General features: G+C 44.0%; 2 protein-coding genes across 3 annotated transcripts in view; both read left to right on the top strand.

The window, feature by feature from the left end:
• LOC144474351 (ras-related protein Rap-1) overlaps window positions 1-13,125 on the top strand; it is a 65,361-nt gene extending 52,236 nt beyond the window's left edge. Inside the window, exons 2-4 of the mRNA XM_078189107.1 lie at window positions 6,257-6,367; window positions 8,341-8,764; window positions 8,993-13,125. Of these exons, the coding sequence (XP_078045233.1) occupies window positions 6,273-6,367; window positions 8,341-8,764; window positions 8,993-9,292 (819 nt within the window). The 5' untranslated portion in view covers window positions 6,257-6,272 and the 3' untranslated portion in view covers window positions 9,293-13,125. The remainder of the gene's footprint in view (window positions 1-6,256; window positions 6,368-8,340; window positions 8,765-8,992) is intronic.
• A 622-nt stretch (window positions 13,126-13,747) lies between these two features.
• Window positions 13,748-15,736, top strand: LOC144474096 (uncharacterized). 2 transcript variants are annotated; one of them, XM_078188601.1, is made up of 6 exons: window positions 13,748-14,044; window positions 14,198-14,415; window positions 14,478-14,663; window positions 14,745-15,073; window positions 15,135-15,240; window positions 15,314-15,736. In XM_078188601.1, exons 1-6 carry the CDS (start codon window positions 13,764-13,766, stop codon window positions 15,460-15,462), a joined length of 1,269 nt encoding a protein of 422 aa, XP_078044727.1. In that variant the 5' UTR covers window positions 13,748-13,763; the 3' UTR covers window positions 15,463-15,736. The 2 variants fall into 2 exon arrangements, with proteins under 2 accessions (XP_078044727.1, XP_078044726.1); XM_078188600.1 differs by having other exon boundaries at window positions 14,478-15,073.
• Window positions 15,737-19,102: the final 3,366 nt, after the last annotated feature.

The following is a 19,102-nucleotide window of genomic DNA, read 5'->3' as shown; positions in this document are numbered from 1 at the left end:
TAAATATAAAATGTGAAACTACAAATATAAAGTACAGATATAAAATGTAAAAATGCAAATATAAAAGGAAAATACGAAATGTAAAATCTAAACATCAAGCTTAACCAACCACGTTCTCCAAAGCATACATTTCGCTCAAAAATGGTATCTCGATATTACAAATCTTCGTCGACGCCAGTTGGCATTCTCATCCGCGACGAGAATACATTTTTTACCATTTTCGAGAGCCGGTCGCGCTGGCGCAACGGGTCGGAGGAAAAGTTGAGCAAGTTGTCTCGCTGCCGGCTGCTGTAGCTTGTTCGCCGAGTAATTTCTAATGGCCCGAGGAAAACACGGGGAACGCAACAGCATTCACGTGCACGCCGCAAAAGTTCGCGGCGCTCGTTTGTCTCCCAGCCGGGGGAGAGAGATCTTTGAAGAATACTTCGGGATCGTCGCGCGAGGCGTCTTCTTGTACGCGAGCCACGTCGCGTCTTCAATTTTTGTCACGATCCGCATCGGACCTTTGTCTTCCTTCTTGCCGTGGGAAAAATTGAAATTGTTGTTCGAGGGAAGCGCGCGGTTCGCCGATTTCGATCGACCTTTGCCGATCGATGAGGGTTTCAACCGATCTTCGACGCCTCGACGTGCCATCGAAAAATATCATTTTTATCTGATCGAGTCGAGATTGAGGAAGTTAAATTGTTCAAAGTGTTTTAGAGATTTTGATAGAGTGGAGAAGATATTGTTGACGTAAAAATTAATTGTCAAGCTTAAGTAAATTATTCCATTGTTCTTAGAACTTTGCAATATAAAATGAATTTTTCTGTGAGGATAACAATAGTTGTTTAACCCCTTGCACTACGACTCCTTTTACCTCGATTAACACTCATTTGTTCCAAATATTTTCCTTAATTAACAATTTTAGAAAAATGAAAAAGAACAGAAAAATTCAATTTGATTTCGATTTAAAGGAAATTAATTAATTGAAACTTATTATTATAGGGCAAGGGGTAAGGGCGTTGTAAACACGTGCAGTTCGGTGAGAAACAAATTGCGAAGCCTGATTTAATTTCGTGCGCGAGACAACGAAGTTTACGCGGTTAAAAAATGTTCCGATTAGTGGAGGTTTTTAATGGAGTTCGCTCTTCCTGTCTCCGCGGCGCAACGTTTTGCCATTCCTTTTACGCGAAAGCGTTTGAGTCAATTAAATGAGCTCGTCAAAGCAAGTAACGCTGTTATCGCCGTCGTTGCGCAACTACGCGGGATAATCGTCGATTAAAAAAGTCCTGCGGAGCGCCGAGCTTATTATTTCACGGTGAAATTAAAGAGTATATTTGTTATTTAGCGTGACGGGGCGTCCGTCAGCCAACGAACGATAAAATGAAAAACAATTTTAATCTTCGTTCTAAAATTAGCGTTCGCGATATCGAGTTAAAAATAGTGACACGAGTTATATTTAAATAACTCTGTAACTCATCTATTAATTAAAATTATTTATCGACGCATAGTTACCGTCACTGTATCATTTGTTTCACTGCCGAGAAATTATTAACAAACACGATTCACAATGTCGCAGAATTCGGTATTCCATACGATTGAACAGAGCGTACAACACGGACTGTATTTTATTTACAACTCGATAGAATAATTAACCAACCGGACTGATTTCTATTGTATATGCTGGCTCCAGCCACTGCGAATTCGGCCAACGAGATCAATACCTGCGCAAACAACCGGCCGACTATTAAATCACCGAGAAAAAAAACAGTCAAAGTGCGTAAATCCTGCCAAATGCAATAATTCCAGACATAGTCTACTAAATACAAATTTCGCATAATATTACTTTTACGCTGAAATAAAATTTAATTCACCTGCAGCTAAAATCTGGTAATAAATGTTCCTCTAAAAGAATTATAAACAATGAGACAGGACTAATTCAACGTAGCAGTAAAATAAAAATCACAGTGCCAAAGGGTGAAATAAATCTCCAAAACTAACCAAAGAAACCCAGCCAAATATTAAACATACCACCCAAAAATTAATAAATAAACGAACCTAAAAATTTCATCGCACCAAGGGGATCATTCTTACAGTGTTGCGATTCGTCTAACAAATTGCTAAGCGTCCGCAGTCCACGAATCGGTAGCCCCGTTAATGAAAGCCGAATCGGCGGCGCGGTTCATCGCCGCGGATGATTCCTCACGAAAAAGTTCGCGAGATACGGCTATCAGCGTCGTTTTCAGCCGGTTGCCTGGCAATTATCGCGCCGGTTCTATCGATCCTTCGGGGTCTTGTTCTCCATCGGGAGAACGCGCTTCTGGCCACGCGCGCGTCGCGCTTATCGGCGGCGGGAAACTGCGTAACGCACGCGGAACGGAGAAAGAGAGGCGCGTATCGATCCGGTTCGCAAAACGGTTCGATGACGCCGGGAGAAGTGAGTTTACGTGTTTATCCGCGGGGGGAGGGATCGCGGCCGACCGGCCCTGGACAAGATTAGAAAATGTCGCCTCCCACGGCGAGGAGCCGAAAGGACCGGGGAACGCGAGAGGAATCGATCGTTGGTCGTCCGGCACGGCGGTGACTTATTTTTTGAAAATAATAATTTAATAAGCAGAATATCCGAGACTATTTTTGACGGACCAAGATTTTGTTAAAAAGAATACCACCCCGCGCCCCGATAAATTACGCCACCGTCGTTTCCGAGGACCCGTCGCCGAGCGAAAACTTCACGACGTTGCTGTCCGACGAATTTTCATCTTTCCTGCTCCTCCTTTTTCCTCTCGTTCCCATTTCCCGGAGTCGATCGCCGCAAAGATCGTCCCGAAGTCTTTCCACCGAACACGGGAAATAAGAAATAAAAACCCCTTTAAATTCCTGATTGCTTCCGCCGCACCTCCACCTCCTCCCACTTTAACAAATTAAAAAGTTCGCGCACGCGGCCGGCGTGCGCGATCGTCGAGATTAGGTTTTGGTCGAACATGGTTAATTTGAATTTTCCCACCGAAAATATTTAATATGAACAATTCTCCCATCTACAATATTTAATATGAACAATTCTCCTATCGAAAATATTTAATATGAAAAATTCTCCCATTTACAATATTTAATTTTTTTAATTATTGTTATTAAGGTTTCGCCTGATTTTATCGCGTCGCCGAACTTCGATAAAGTAGCAAACGCTGTGTAAAGAAACAGTGGATCGTTCGGCGAGTTCCTGCGATTCGATCCCGTTCGCCCACCTCGGAAAGGAAATGAAGCAAGTTCTCGCAAGTTTTACAGGGAGCATTAGCTCCGTGTGCGTAAAAGTCTCGGGGGGGGAAAACTGCTGCGAGGTGTTTTCAATATTCTTTGCTGCGCCGGGATCGCGAAGTTGCCGATGTAAAACAGAGTAGCGATTTTGAAATTCAACGAAACGAGGCCGGATCTGCTCCGGGGAAGTCCGTTGAAACGCGTTAAAAATTCAATGGTTTTAATAATCTGCTGCACGGTCGCGGAAAAAAATAATTTTAGGTAACTTGATATACCTTGAATAATTTGATGTAACTTTATATAACTTGAATAATTTAATATAACTTGAGTAACTTGAGTAACTTGAATAACTTGAATAACTTAATATAACTTGAATAATTTAATATAACTTGAGTAACTTGAATAACTTAATATAACTTGATTAACTTGAATAACTTAATATAATTTGAATAAATTTATATAACTTAATATAACTTGAATAACTTCAGATAATTTATTATAACTTGGATAACTTGAGATAACTTAATATAACTTGAATAACTTGACTAACTCGAATAACTCGACTTATTTTTCTAACTTGACTAACTTGACTAATTTTTCTAATTTGACTAACTTGACTAATTTTTCTAACTTGACTAACTTATTAATTTTCTCTTCATCACCCACGATTTTTCTAAATCTTTCCGAACCTCCTCCAACAAATTCGGTTCATTCAGATTCGTAGGAAGTCCTTTCATTTGAAGCGGCCTCTCCGTTGCAGCTGCACTGACAGACGCGTACCTCGCGGACGTGGCTGCAAACAAATTACTCGAAACTGCGGCAGCCTCTCTCAGACGGACGCTGCTGTGTTGAAGGCAAATGGAGTCTAAAGTTAACGATCCATCTGTTGCGAATCCATCCCCGCGGAATATTGTTCCGAGGAAGGAGCCGAGTCGTTTCGCGAGCACGGCATAAGCCAGGAGTGAATAATTTTCACGGTTGTTTGCAAATTCATAGGTGGTACCTCTCTCTCTCTCATTCTCTCTCTCTCTCTCTCTCTCATTCTCTCTCTCTCTCTCTCTCATTCTCTCTCTCATTCTCTCTCTCTCTCTCTCTCTCTCATTCTCTCTCTCTCTCCCTCTCTCTGCTAGTCGAGACTGGATCCTCGTGCTCGCGTCTTAATGCCAGCTTACTTCGCGCCGAAAGGATGACGAGCATTAATCGCCCCGAACGAATCCTATTTAACGAACCTTTGAAATGCCAGGCATACCCTCGTTAAGCACGCGAATATTCTATGTCGCCGAGGTTGCGACCTTTCCCAGAGACGCTCCTTCATCGTGAACAAAGCCTCGCGAATTTTCACCGAACAAGTACAGCTCGATCTTCTCTGGTTCGACGTCGCGAGCATCGAACACGTTCGAACGAAACGTGTCGAGATGCGAACTAGTATATATAGGATGTTTAACCATTTATTCCATAGAATGTTTCGGTATGCCATAGAATGCCTAGGAATTCCATAGAATGCCTAGCTATTCCATAAAATAATGCCTAGCTATTCCATAAAATAATGCCTAGCTATTCCATAAAATAATGCCTAGCTATTCCATAGAATACCTAGCTATTCCATAGAATACCTAGCTATTCCATAGAATGCCCAGCTATTCTATAAAATGTTTAGCTATTCCATAGAGTGTCTAGGTATTCCATAGAAAACCTAGATATTTTACAGAATGCCTAGCTATTCCATAAAATAAGGCCTAGCCATTCCACAAAACGCCTAAATATTCCACAAATCGCCTCGGCATTCCATACAACACTCACGTCACCCACATAACAATTCTCATACTTCAACATTATCAAAACACTCCACTATATAAACAACGTCAAATCATTCCACACAATACCAGCTTTTTCATACACTACCTTCAACGCACCCCTAAACTCCAATTTCCGTGGAACGTTCCCTACCTCAAATCGGTCCGCTTCCTAAGTTCCTCCAATTACGGGTCCTCCCAAACCGATAAGCCGAGTCCGCTACAAGAGCCGCGGCTGCTCGCGAAAGATTCGACCATGTTCAAGGTTCGATGATGCTCGAAGCACCGACAACAGCCCTCTCTCTCTCTCTCTCTCTCTCTTCTCTCCTCTCCTCGAGGCACTTGTAAAACGAGCCCCCGTGCTCGAGGTTCGAGTCTACTCGGAACTTTCGCTTTCCAGAGGGGCTCGGGCATCCATCCGCGTCACGGAATGCCGCGCGACCAGGTTTTCCCCGTTTTGCTTGCATATAAAAAGTTGCTCGGGATCTCCGAATTAGGACGAACAATGCGCGAACTTCCGGCAGCGGAATCAACGTTCGTGCGACCGCCGCTGAACCGTCCGACACGATCGATATAACCCATTCGTCGCGCGTGGTTCGCCGAGCTTTATCAGAAACGCGGACGTCCGTCCGTAGGGTAGATCAATCGGTGTCCTCGTGAAAACGGGTTCGAATGTTTACGGAAGTCGCGTGGAGGGTTTTTGGTGGATATGGTTGGGAGCTGGCGAGGAATACGCGCGAGGAAGAATAAGTAACGAGGAGGAATAAGCGGCGAGGACAATTAAACGGACGCGCGAACGAGCTCGGAAAGTCGCGTGAAATATTTCTTGGCTGTTTCGGAGCTGTGCCAACGAGCTGAGAGAAAAATAGATAAAGAGAGAGTAAGAGAGAGAGAGTAAGAGAGAGAGAGAGAGAGGGAGAGACGGTGTGTAATATAATACAGACGGTGTATCATGTCGCCCCTGTCATAAGCTTTTTCCGCGCCGCGCTCGGAGGAGATCTATAACCGAGCGCAGACGACGTAATAGCTGTCCAGGAGCGTTTTACACGCGAGCCAGCCGGCAGCTCCGGCACCGCGCGCGTGGAAATTGGAAGAAACCGGGGGGGTTTAACGAGGAATAGGTTACGCCGTCGTTACGACGGCTCGTCACTCTCGAATTCGCCCGTTTTACGACGACCCCAGATGAACTGATCCAGGCTCGCCGTGAAACCTTGTTTCGTGTTCTTTTATAGGAACGCCACCGCACAAATGATGAAAGGTCGGCATCAGTTTCGACGACGCTTCAGTCTACAGCCGTCGTCCCTGAAGGAGGGCCAGGAGGACGGGCCGACGAAGCATGTCAGGTGAGAAAACACGACGCGGATCTATAGGGGTAGTAATGACTCCCTTGGACGCCGTTACGTCGCGACGTAATTACCGACGATCTTCGCGGTTCGAAATCTGTTGCGTTGCGCGAATAAATTCACGAATAAATTCACGATTAAATTCACCAATAAATTCAAAAATAAAATCACGTATAAATTCACGATTAAATTCATGCAAAAATCCACAAATCAATTTCACGAATAAATTCGGGAATTGTTCTCTTTGCGTGATAATAATTCATTATAGACTTATGTTAATATGGCGGAATGGTTATGCAACGTTCCTTCTCAACGTAGCTAGGGTCACAGATGATTACAATTACGCAGCGAAATTTTATCCGCGTTTGAAGAGCGAAAAGTAATATTCGATAGGACGCGGCACAATTTCATTATACTTTTAATTTACAGAATGGAGCAGCGAACGAAAGAAAATTTCATTTAACCTCCATTTCCTTAACGTGCCGTAGAAATAGTTACTCCGGTGCCGTTTTGCAGATTGAATCTTAATCGGGATTCTGTATTTTTAACGAGCACGTCAAACTTTGCCGTGGAACAATTGGAAACGAATTGCTGAGCTTATCTTCGACCCTTTCGTTCGATCTTCTTTAAGCCACCATATTTTACCTTAACGAAGTGAAGTTGAATAAAGTTGACCGACGATAGAACCCATAAATCACTATAAAAAGGATTCTACTATTTAATTATTTTTATTTAATAGATTAGCGTCTAGATTTATTCAGAACCAACTGAGCAGCGTAAATAAATTGTGAATAGTGAAAACAGGTTAAAGATAAAGTATCAATTTGGCCACTAAGTACACCACCTGCTCATTACCTTCACAAACGTGCAAGATCTAATTACAAAATATTATTAAACTTAATTACAAATTAAACCAGGACGGCTTCTTTATCCAAGGCAATTAAATCAGCTTCAGTGCTCATTGCTATCTAGCCCCGAAATATTTCTAGTAACACAACCCCGAAGAGTATCGTTCGCAGCCAATCTCCACCGCAATCATGCACCCAATTACCTGTCCTCGCGTTTCGAATATCCAGAGAAAGGGTGAGAAAGTTGCGTAACACTTGAGGAAGGGAATGAGGCCGAAACAAGCGCAAGAGAAAGAGAAAGAAAGAGAAAAAGAGAGAAATACTACATCTAGCATGCTACTTGAAACACATTCAGCCTTCAACCACTTACCCCCAGCAGGTCCCGCCTCCTCCTTGGCTCCTTTCTTCCGGCCTCTTCATCTCTGGCCTCTCCCCTTGACTCGGCGTCGGTGGCGGGGACGCGGGTAGAGCCTGGGCCGAGCTTTAATTTTGCGGCGAGACTTCGCAAAAAGGGAAGCTCCGGCTCCTCTCTTCCTTTGTGCGGGCGGACGGTAATAACCACGGGCCCGGCTCTTTCCTGTAATAAGCGTGGATGATTACGGAGACGAAGATACTTAGGGGGTAGCAGTTGTTATCTGGTGCATGCAAAGAGCACAGCGACCGCGGGGACACGCGGAGACCTTCGCGAAGCACGAATCCAGGACAGGCGCAAAACGCGTGCTCAATAACGGCGCGATGCCTGTGAAAAGGGATCTTTAACGTTCATTAGCGCCATTCTCTCGGCCCAGGGCCGTTGTCCCCTTAAACGCGGGCCACTTCTTTTCCGCGTCTTTCGTTCCATCTTGCTCTTACTCTTTCTCTATTTCTTACTCTTTCTCTAGCTCTTGCTCTTTCTCTAGCTCTTGCTCCTCCTCTAGCTCTTGCTCTTTCTCTCTCTCTTCTTTTCTCGCGTCCTCCTGCCGTCCCCCGTAGCCTCGTTAGGGGTCGATTCCAGCGCCGAGAAGAGGGGACATTAAGAAATTTCGCTCGCCCCGCTAGGCCCTCTAATTTCGCGTCGCCGCGGCCGTCGTCGTCTCGACGAGCAAGCCCGAAATAACCCACGGACCGGATCGATGATCGTTTCAGGAACGAGAGGCTGTCGGAATCGGACAGCGTCGGCGGTAAACCGGCCGACAGCAACATAAGGCACAAGATCGTGGTGATGGGCGCGGCGAAGGTCGGCAAGTCGGCCATCATCAATCAGTTCCTTTACAACACGTTCACAGCGAAGTACAAGCGGACCGTCGAGGAGATGCATCACGGCGACTTCAACGTATCCGGCGTACATCTGACCCTCGACATACTCGACACATCCGGATCGTACGAGTTCCCAGCGATGAGGGACCTCTCGATCAAGTCCGCCGACGCGTTCATCCTCGTCTACGACGTGAACGACGCGAGCACATTCCTCGAGGTCGAGACCCTCAAGGCACAGATCTACAGCGCGAAGGGCGCCGTGCCCATCGTCGTGGTCGGCAACAAGGTGGACCTTGTCGTCTCCAAACAGGCGGTGAGTTTGCCTGCGCTGTCGTTGAATGTTGATTTTAACACTTTGACTTTGCCGGTTCGTTCCTATATGAAAGACTTAAAATTTCATTTTTAATTTAATTCATTGCAATTTCTTATCGAGCTTTGCGAGAAGTAAGAATATTGAAAAAGTATTTCATTAAATGAAATAATTTAATGTTATGAAATTTGCAAGGTTTTTTACTCGTCGTCTAACCAACGTCTCTTCCAGGTGGACACGGACAGCACGAGAGAGCTGGTAACGCTCAAATGGGAGAACGGTTTCGTGGAGGTGTCGGCGAAAGAGAACGTGAACATCTCGCAGGTGTTCAAGGAGCTGTTGATCCAGGCGAAACTGAAGTACAACCTGAGCCCGGCGCTGCGTCGTCGACGTCGTCAATCGTTGCCGCCGCCGCAGCATTTGAATTCCCGTAGCAGCAGCGCCCACGTGCCATCGCCGGCGCAACTGCAGTACCTGCAACAGATCCGCGAGCGGTCCGAGTCGAAGAGGAATTCCTGCATTCTATCGTAAGGGTCCTCCCGCGCGGGCATCGCGTCTCGGTCGAGACCGGGAACGAGAACGAACGTTACGAGGGCCGTGGACGCGGCGAGCTATGCTCGGCGCCGTTCCGAACACGACCAGTGATTTCCGGCATCGATCGACGAAATACCGGCGGCCCCGGTGAACGCGCGTCCGGCACCGTGCGTGCGCGAATCGATCCAACGAGGATGGAATTCCCTGGAATCCGAAGGGAAGGAAACGCCGGAGCTCTCGAGAGCCGTATGATCGCCGGTGATCCCGATCCTTCCGCGATCTCGTCGACGCTTGCCGGCGCGATCCTACGATTCCAATTTCTCTCCGCGCGAACACTCTCGCCGATCATTCTCCTTCGTAGTCGTGGACCTCCGAGATTCGACGGCGATCGGGTGGCGAGAGGAACCGTCTGGGATCGCGACATTCAGAGGATAGATGTTCACTGTTCGATTAATTCGATGTATTTAGCGCGGCTCTGTGTGCTCGATGTATTCTACAGTTTTCTCCCTCGATTTATTAAACCGCGGATCTTCGAACGTCGTTCTCACCGTTCCGGAAACGGGAGAGTAACTTTTACGGCGGCGTACTTGTACTATCCTCTCTCTTAATAGTTCGATGGAGTGTGACAGGAGTTCGTAGAACAAGAATTTCTGTAACGCGTCGAACAGTTTCTCTCTATGTCGTTTTTATCTCATTTGAGGTATTTTTACAGAGTTGGGCGAATTTATTTACGTTAATTTTATAGAGTTTAGCGATGGTTTATTCAAGTGGTTATTTCATCAGGGCGTAAGAAATAATAAGTATATTGTTTGTAGAATTTTCTGGTGAATTGTTATAATAACAATTATTACTATTCCTTCGCTTAATTTCGAAGTTAGATTCAGTCTTTTCTACAGGAAATTCCATTTTGTACAATATCATTTTTACATCATTAAATTGTCGAAAAAGTTCAAATGCGACGAAGGAATACGCGAACTATTGCGAGAGAGGACTATACCTCTGAACTTTTCGTGTTGCTGTTAGCGAACGCACAAATCCGTGGATCATTCGTTAACCACGTTCGCGTCTCTGCGATTAGACGGTAGAACAAACTGTATACTTGTGTAGATTAACCCTTTGCAGTGGTATGTCTACCCTCAGCCACCTATTTATTCATTTTCTCGATTTATTTTATTCGTACATAAAATTAAGGCATATATTACTGTGTTCCATATATCTTAACTTTAAAAAGGAATTCATAATTTAATTTAGCCAAATAAACCTAATAATTCATAACTTAATTTAGTCAAATAAACCTAATAATTCATAATTTAATTTAGTCAAATAAACCTAATAATTCATAATTTAATTTAGTCAAATAAACCTAATAATTCATAACTTTATTAAATCAAATGAAGTTAATAATTCATAAGTTTGTTTAGATGAATAAACTAAATAGTTAACAAGCATATTTAGTTAATCGCGCATATATGTACCACTGTTTATTCAACGAAAATTAAATCGGACCAGCACGATGCCCATGTACAAACTTAATACAACCGCAAAGGGTTAACCCTTTGTACTCGAGCGCAAAAATTATACTACGCTATTACCAAAAGAATTTTTACATTAATAAATTTCTCTATAGTCGACAAACTATTAAATGACACAAGTTTTCTATAAGCTATGCGCGTTCCAATCTCCCACATATTAAATAAAAATAAAATAAAATTGAAAAAAACATCTTCATTTTAAAATTAGAACAGTCTCGACTGCAAAGGGTTAATAATCTCGGATTCAATACCGTTCGGCGAACGTTCACGGCGCGGAGTCGACCAAATAGCCGCGTTTTCGAACGTTCAACGATCATTCCGAATTACAAAGACCGTGTCCAATCTTTTTCCGGGCGCGCCAAGGCGTCCCTTGTCCTACTCCAGGGTTTCTCTCCCACTGCCCTACGCTACGTTACATTACAAGCAGCACAAGCGCGAAAACGTCCGCGAAAGGCGTTTTCATCATAAAACTATCGTTGGCAAATCGATTGAATTTCCCAGCCGCCCACACACGCTCTTCTCATTGCCCCCGTAATTTGTTTGAGAGCGCGTAACCAAGAAGATCCACGTCCCGGTGTTTACCTTCGCGAATCACGCCGCGCGATTCCGCGGCCGCGCGGAAAAACGCCGCGGGCCGCAATTTCGAACCGATGCGTCCGGTCGGACCGCGGCATCGCAGAATTTGCATACTTATCGGAGGAAACATCGTCATAACAAATTCCTACGGGCTTCGCAAAATTTACGAAATTTACATAAAATTCCATTAATGCAATTCAAATTGTTTCCCGGATATTTATATTGGTGAAATGAAATGAAGGTATCTCGGCAGTGCAAACTTTCCCGCGGCCGCGGAATTAACGCTGGAACTGCCGGGATGTTCTCGTGAAAATGTTCTGTCTAGTTCGTCGACGAATCGATTCTCCTCCATTATGATTTCATTAGCAAACGAGCGGAGAAATCATAATTAACCGTCCGGTACTTCCAGCGTTGATGTCCCTCTCTTTCTATATTCTTATCTATCTCTCCGACTCTTCTTCTTCTTCGCGAGGAATATCGAATTATTTGTCAATTACGATTAATACAAATTCTTGTACACGATTGCCTTGCCCGAGCCTGAGTTACTTGTAAGTACAATAAAACACACACACGTTCAGGAACGAAACTCTGTTGGAGCGCGGGATTTAGGCTTTTTCGAGGATTCTGATACCGAACGGTGGCGGCACCGCGCGAGAAGACAGAAACGACACACACACACACCGCAATCCGTTTTACCGTCGCGACACGGCGCAATTCTCGGCGAACCATGTGCAACGATCGTTTATGACTTTAATGGATTAGGCGGAGCGAGCGCTTATTGTCGCGTTTTTCCGTTTGTCGGACGGCGTTTTGCAACGACGCCGTTTCGGGGGTGCGAAGTAACCAGTGTCGTCTTTGTATTACGATATACATATAATATACATATAATATATATACAGTCTCTATATATATTATATATTATACATTATATACTATAAATTATATATTATATATTATATATTATATATTATATATTATAAATTATAAAGTATATACTATAAATTATATATTATAAATAATAAATATATATACTTCGTTATAAATATAAATATAGATATATATATACTTCGTTAGCATAAATGTAGAGAGTCTATGTAAATAACAGAATATTGCGATGTGGATATCTCGGCGAATCGAAGCCCACATTGGGCCATAATTTTACATAAATAGACAAGGATTGAACGGCCGCGATCCGATGGCTTTAGCGAGCCTAATTGAAATGTCGCGTGTCATGACAAACTGGATGGCAAAACAATTTTCAATGTAAAACCGCGGGTCGAGTCGAAAGCTTTCCAACGCCGCTCGGGACCCTGCGTCGAGCGTAACTTCTGTTGATAAATGCACGTGACGCACGTGCGAATCTACACGTGACACACATACGAATCTACACGTGACACACCATACGAATCTACACACACGCACACGCCATACGAATCTACACGCGTACACCCACCGATTCACCAGAACTTTTTGCGATCCCGTTACCTTCGTGTTACTTAGATTTAATGTTGTCTAGACCGAGGAACAGACGAACGAGCCCGATCGTGTAAGTAAAGCGATTCCATCGGGTTCGTGCTCGCGGACGCGACTGTCACTATAATTTCTAGCGTAGCTCTGGACGAAGTGTAATATCTGGGCGACAGAACACTAGTAGCGTGTAAGCTCTTAACTTTGTATCATCGCGTTATCGGACATTAAATAAATAAGATGGATGTATTCAACTTCCACGTACCACCGGCCTTCCTTCTTTAACCCGTTCACCCTGGACCGACCCCGAGAGGTTGCCGACATCTCTGCACCGTTTGAGAATGTTGCCATCCGATGAAAAAATCGTCTGTGCAAAGCTGAAATAGATCCTAAAACAAGAAAACGTGTTTTTAGTTTTTATAATGTAACACTGTATTAATAAAATCTGAACAGTTTGCGTTGGAAAGTACTTACCAACAGATGATATAATGCGGTATCACAAACGAAGTATAGGAATATAAAATTATAAAATATTTGCCCCTTCTATTATTCTCTTCGTCTCAATATAAATTCAATATTGTTTTATTCTTCTTTTTAAATTTGGCTTCAAGTTAAAAGTTTGCAAAGTATTAAAAATATATAGAACATTTCTGGTCGAGATCCGAGCTGATGGTATTAAAAAACGATTCAAACGCGAAATAATGATCTAAAATTGCGTATCTCTGTTTTGCAAATGAGACTTCGACATTTATAAAATAATACTATAGAATAAAATGATAACATTTTGAAGAGCGTACATGGTCATCAACCGTAGAGGGCGCGACAGACCAGCCGGACGATCTTATCAATGTTTGTTAGTTCCAAGGAATCCACTACAACCGATCGTGAGGAAAATGGCGCACGTTCCTAAGGATCAATGGAAAGTAACCTCTACGGCGAATATGTGCCGGTCGAATTTCCGCGTTAAGGTGGACCTGTGCAAATTTTACAACGATGTACGTCGGTTCTGTTGGATATTCGTGGACGGTACGAAAATGCTGCGGATCAAGCACGCGGTCGAACATATCACGAAACTGTTTAATATCAAACAGCCGTTTCATTTGTTGTTGAACGAGACCGAGTATTTACCACCTGACGAGGATATTCGTGTTCTTAAAGAGAACGAGACGATACTGTGAGGATCTTGTTTTTCATTGTATCTCTGTGAATCGATATCGTGAAAAAAAACAACAGTACAACAATCTTTGATAGAATTTTGAAACAGCTGTATTGTTGTGCGCTTTGGCTGTCAAAATATGTAAACATAACTGATTTCGAATTGTTGCAGCGTTTGTCCAGGAACAGGACTGGAAGCGGAGACGGAGTTACCACTGATAGCGACCAGTATAGCATTACAAGAAAGTCAGGACAATTTTGCGAAGCCAGAGATAATTAGTAACTTGGTTTTACACAAGGAGTCGCAGACTAATTTTTATTCTGTTCAGCCGGAGCCAAGTATTGTTGAAAAGAATGAATTAATTGAAGCTTTAAATAGGTCCCAGAATGGTAATATGTTTGAATCTTTAATCTCTATTTGGTTAATTAATGTTGCGATACTTTCTTTCCAGATGCTTTAGAAACCAGTAGTATGCAATGTGACAGAACAGAAGACGAAACGAACAGCATATGCGATTCGAAAGTAGATGGACAGATCCTTTCCGATTTAAATTTAGACAGTAGTTTCTGTACGAGAAGTAAAAGAAGAAGAATAAGGAGGAGGAAGAAGACGCACGAGGTGGTGGAGCCTGTAAAATGTGAGCCTGTCGCTAGGAAGCCCAAAATAATAAATACTTATGTGATATCTACTAGCAAGCATATGAGATTTGATAATCTAGACCCTCCAGAAAATGCGACCAAACAAAGCACACCGGTCAAAAACATGAACGGGTCTATTACTAACGAAGTAGCGCCTGTTCACGAGCTCGCTAACCTGTTGTCTCTGGGCGACAATTCTACCCCGGTCACTTTCGTGAACTCTCAAGTGAAGCAGGAGATCAAACTCGAACACGTGTCCGACGAAGAAAATAGACTGGCGGAGGTTAAGAATAAAAGCAACAACGTGCTCGAACTGTTGCAACAAGGTAGAAAATTATCGAGCAAAGATATCGAAGCCTGTCCAGCTCTGATAACAAAGCCTGAACTGAAATATATAGTGGCCTTCAAGGTAAGCATTTTACAAATTAAAAGGGCGAGCATTGAATATAATATGCAAAATGAATTTTCAGATGCTGAAAGTCGGTTCGGACTATACACCGCAGGTTTCAGAGTTCATCGTGGCCAGAGTAATATCTTTTTGTCCGAAGACTCTACTGTACACATTTAAAGTCTTATGTAAGTGAAATTCGAAGCTGTTCTACGCGACGATAAATTTCCGGCAATCGACTGAAAAATTTCTGCTCCACAGATGGTTTATCCGAAGTTCAAGTGCCAGTTGGAAAGTTTACGCTCGTCGAAGATGACGCGGAACAAACAATAAACGATACTATAACGATAAACATTGCCCAACTGATAGAACCACGAATCGTGTCCACCGCTGACTCGGACAAAATTTGAACTGCCATCAGATCGATGCACAAGCCATTTCAATAATCGCGTTAACAATTAATGTACTGTAAATCTTTTAATATTTTTTATATATTATGTTGACAAGGATACGTATAGCATCGTATCGGTAAATAAAATGAATCGTTATTTTCAAACTGGAACCCGACGTGACTGTCGACATACGGAAACGGAAATTGTCGGCGCATATTAAACGACAGATACGATCTATTCAGTTCGTACGATAGAAAAACAGTGATACTTTCGACAGAGCCGAAACAAATACATTATCAAACAATAAATAATCAGTACTTTACCATTTTCCTCCTTCCTCGGGAATCTTGCAGCAACGTTTCAAGAACAAATGGCGACTGCGCGAATGAAATTCTCGCTGCGCAGAAATTAACGGCCGCGCTCTCATTGGTCCAGTGAAATTCCTTTCGTCCAATGAGATTCGAGTATTTCAAATTTTTAACGGATTCCTGTTCGCGAATAATCCGGCGCTAATTACGATTTAACAAAAAGAGTTGTTTAACTTATAGAACCATTCCAAGTAGAAATATTGAAGTATTATTATTTTCACCGTAAAATTAGACATTTTCTCGTATAAATACAGAGACAGAAATAATTAAACGACTCGAATTCTTCCGAGAAAAGTAAGTGGAATTATACTAGCCCCGTTATTACGCCACATGGCGAGCCGGATGTTGAACTACGATTGAAATTAATAAAGTTAACGATCTTCTCCACTCTTGACATGAAAATGTGGCACGTAGAAGTCGACGAGGATAAAAGGAAGGTTGTAAAAAGGTCGCTTTGTCTGGCTTCCTCGCCGAGTAACTTCTGAAAATGAGACTGGCCTTTTAACGCGCTCGCGCACCGTAGGCATAACACTCTTCCCCGTGTCTTAATTCACCCCTTTGCCATGGGCGCGCTCTCATAAGGGAAAAGCCCGCGCGAATGTTCCGACCGACGAAACATTAATGATAAAAACCCCGGCGGCTCGCCGTACAAAAGGTTTCGCTGTTCAATTACTCCTTTCAATGGAACGTTGCACGCGAAAACCAGAAATTGCGGCGTAACGCGAGCCGTTGTTACGGACCTCGTTACAAGCTCTGTCGATGAACACATTTTTTTCACCGTAGCCAACCGTTGTGCTCGGGGGGAAAAAAAGGGGAACAAAAGTGTATCGCGCGTAGCCAGCGCGAGGCAGGGAACAAAGGAGAACAACCCCGATACGCTGCGATTTAATTCGCGATTGTGGAAAGCCAACGCTGCTGCAGTCACACGGCTGTATAACGTAATTTATGTTATACAGCTTGGTTCAGTTCAATTATTGATATACTAACTTTTAATAAAACCATAAAGATGCAACAAATAAATTTGAATACGTAACGAATTAAATTAGCAGAAAATATTCCAAACTTTCAATAATTTTATCCGTAGAAATTTTAAATAGAGAATTATGTTTAAATTATTTGTTGGTAGAAATATCTGATTGTTAAGATTGAACCGAGAGACCCCACACACCCTTAACTATTTCTCTCGTCGAGGCGGCCGGAAGTGAATCGAACGAAGGCGAGAGGCATCCACGCAAATTCGACCAGAGCCTGCGGTTTTGCTTCCGCGAGATTCGCCTATTCACGGCGGGTGGATTCGCAGTCGCGAGATTAATCTGCCCGTATTGCGAGTATCGTTCTGGCAAAATTCTAGGCGTGATACATCTCCGGGGCCGGCGGTAGCGCGCGCTCTTTGTCCCTCGTAATCGAGCGATTAAAGGCCGACTCGAAATGAACTCCTATAATTAGCCCGCTGGAAGTTCTCCCCATTCGGAACCGTCTCCGGCTTCCTCCGCCCGTTTCCTCGGGCTTCCATGATTGCCGAACTATTTCATCGGACTAAACCACCGCCGCCGCCGCCGCCGCCGTCGTCGCTGTCTCTTTCGCACGGTTCCCATTCCCCCGGTTCTCTGTCTTTCAGGGCGCCCCATCTGGCCTGAATGCTTCATTAGCCCCGAGCCAAATAAAGTGATGAAGATTAACTCGATTCAGGGAACGTTCGCGATCCGACGCGTTTTACGTTCGACCGCTTCCGCGGGCCGGACAAGAGTCTTCCTCGTCGTAACCCTTTGCCAATCGATTCCGACAGCCCTTTCCGAGTTTTATTGCAACGGTTGTTGCCTTCGATTTCTAATATTCCCGCGTGTCCGTCCCGCTCGTCGTCGCAACGGGCGACGTCGACGCCGCGCTGTCGCCTGTCGATAATTTCGTAGATAAGCGATATTTCCAGGCCTGCTAATAGCGCACGGGCCGCGAGTAACAGACGAATGGCGTCCCGGCGATCAACGATGTCTAAAACGTGTTTCTAGATTAGCATTATCGTCCACGTCGCCGCGCGTTTATACGCCACGTATTTGCTACGCGTATTTCGTGTATTCGGTGGACACGTTTTATATGTGCCCTGCAATTGCATGGTCATTTTACATTAGCATATGGAATCGTATTAACGATTATGATGTATTAAATAATTATTGTGCGTTGCGTAATATTGCGCAATTTGCGCATTTCGTGATTTGCTCGGTTCTTGAAATCAGAAAAAAAGCAGAGAAAATCAGGAAGAACTGAATTTAACAAATTTTATATTTTATCCACCCTTTCAATTCTTATCTATTTCACTTTATAATTTATTTTATATTTAACTCTTGGAACGCGTTCGTATAAGAAGTCTTGACCGCGGTTAGAGGGTTAAATGTCGCAACCCTATCTTTAAAATTAACAAAGCGAAGCGACCGACGGTAAATTTTAAAAAGTAGCACGCTGAATATATAATCTACAGTTCATACTACGAGTATAATTAATATTAAAATTCCGCTTCTTTATTATACTCACTTACAAGAAAACACACCCCCTACAGAGATCGCTTCGCCGAACCAGAATCGCGTTTCGGCTCACCGCGGCGACGTTCCCGTGTTTTCTACATGGCCGATGATCCGTTCCCTCGTCAATCGACTCCACCGCCGATTAGCTTCTCGTCCGAGTTCCATCAACGTCACGGCGTTCCCCGTTGACCGTTCTTTTTCTTCGTTTCGCAGTCCCCCTCATCCACGACGTTCATCCTTCCCTCGGAATTCCTCGGACCCCGGCGACGTCTACTTTTTACAAATGTTTGCGCTGACCGGGTAACGGCGTTTCGGTAATCCGCGGCCGTGAATTATTCACGAGAACAAAGCCGCGAGAGTAAATCCGCGGGACCACCCCCGTGAGAGTCCCCCGGGCGCGTAAGGCGAATGAAATTTTACCTTTACGCCGGACCGTGAATTATTCATGGGTAAATTGCCAGCGGAAAAGTGTGTCACAGTCGCGTAACCTCGAACTTCCTCCCCGTACCGTTGCACGCCGGCTGCATTTTTAACCGTCGCTGTCGCGAGAGGCTGCGGCGTTAATCAATCCTCCCCCACGCGATGCACGCCGCTGATCCTCGAAACCTCGGGACACGATCGGGGTCGATACGGCTCATCGATCGGCGTTACATCGGCCGCGAGTCGATATTATTCGTCGGCGCGGCATCGAATCGCAAACGATCCCCTTATCAATCGGGAATGACACTGTAATTAGACCCCATTCGAGCGTTTCAATTCGAGCTTGATTCGCCG

Source organism: Augochlora pura, chromosome 8 (genome assembly GCF_028453695.1).
Source record: "Augochlora pura isolate Apur16 chromosome 8, APUR_v2.2.1, whole genome shotgun sequence".
NCBI classification, from domain to species: Eukaryota; Metazoa; Arthropoda; class Insecta; order Hymenoptera; family Halictidae; genus Augochlora; species Augochlora pura.
This window is presented reverse-complemented; position numbering and strand designations above follow the sequence as displayed.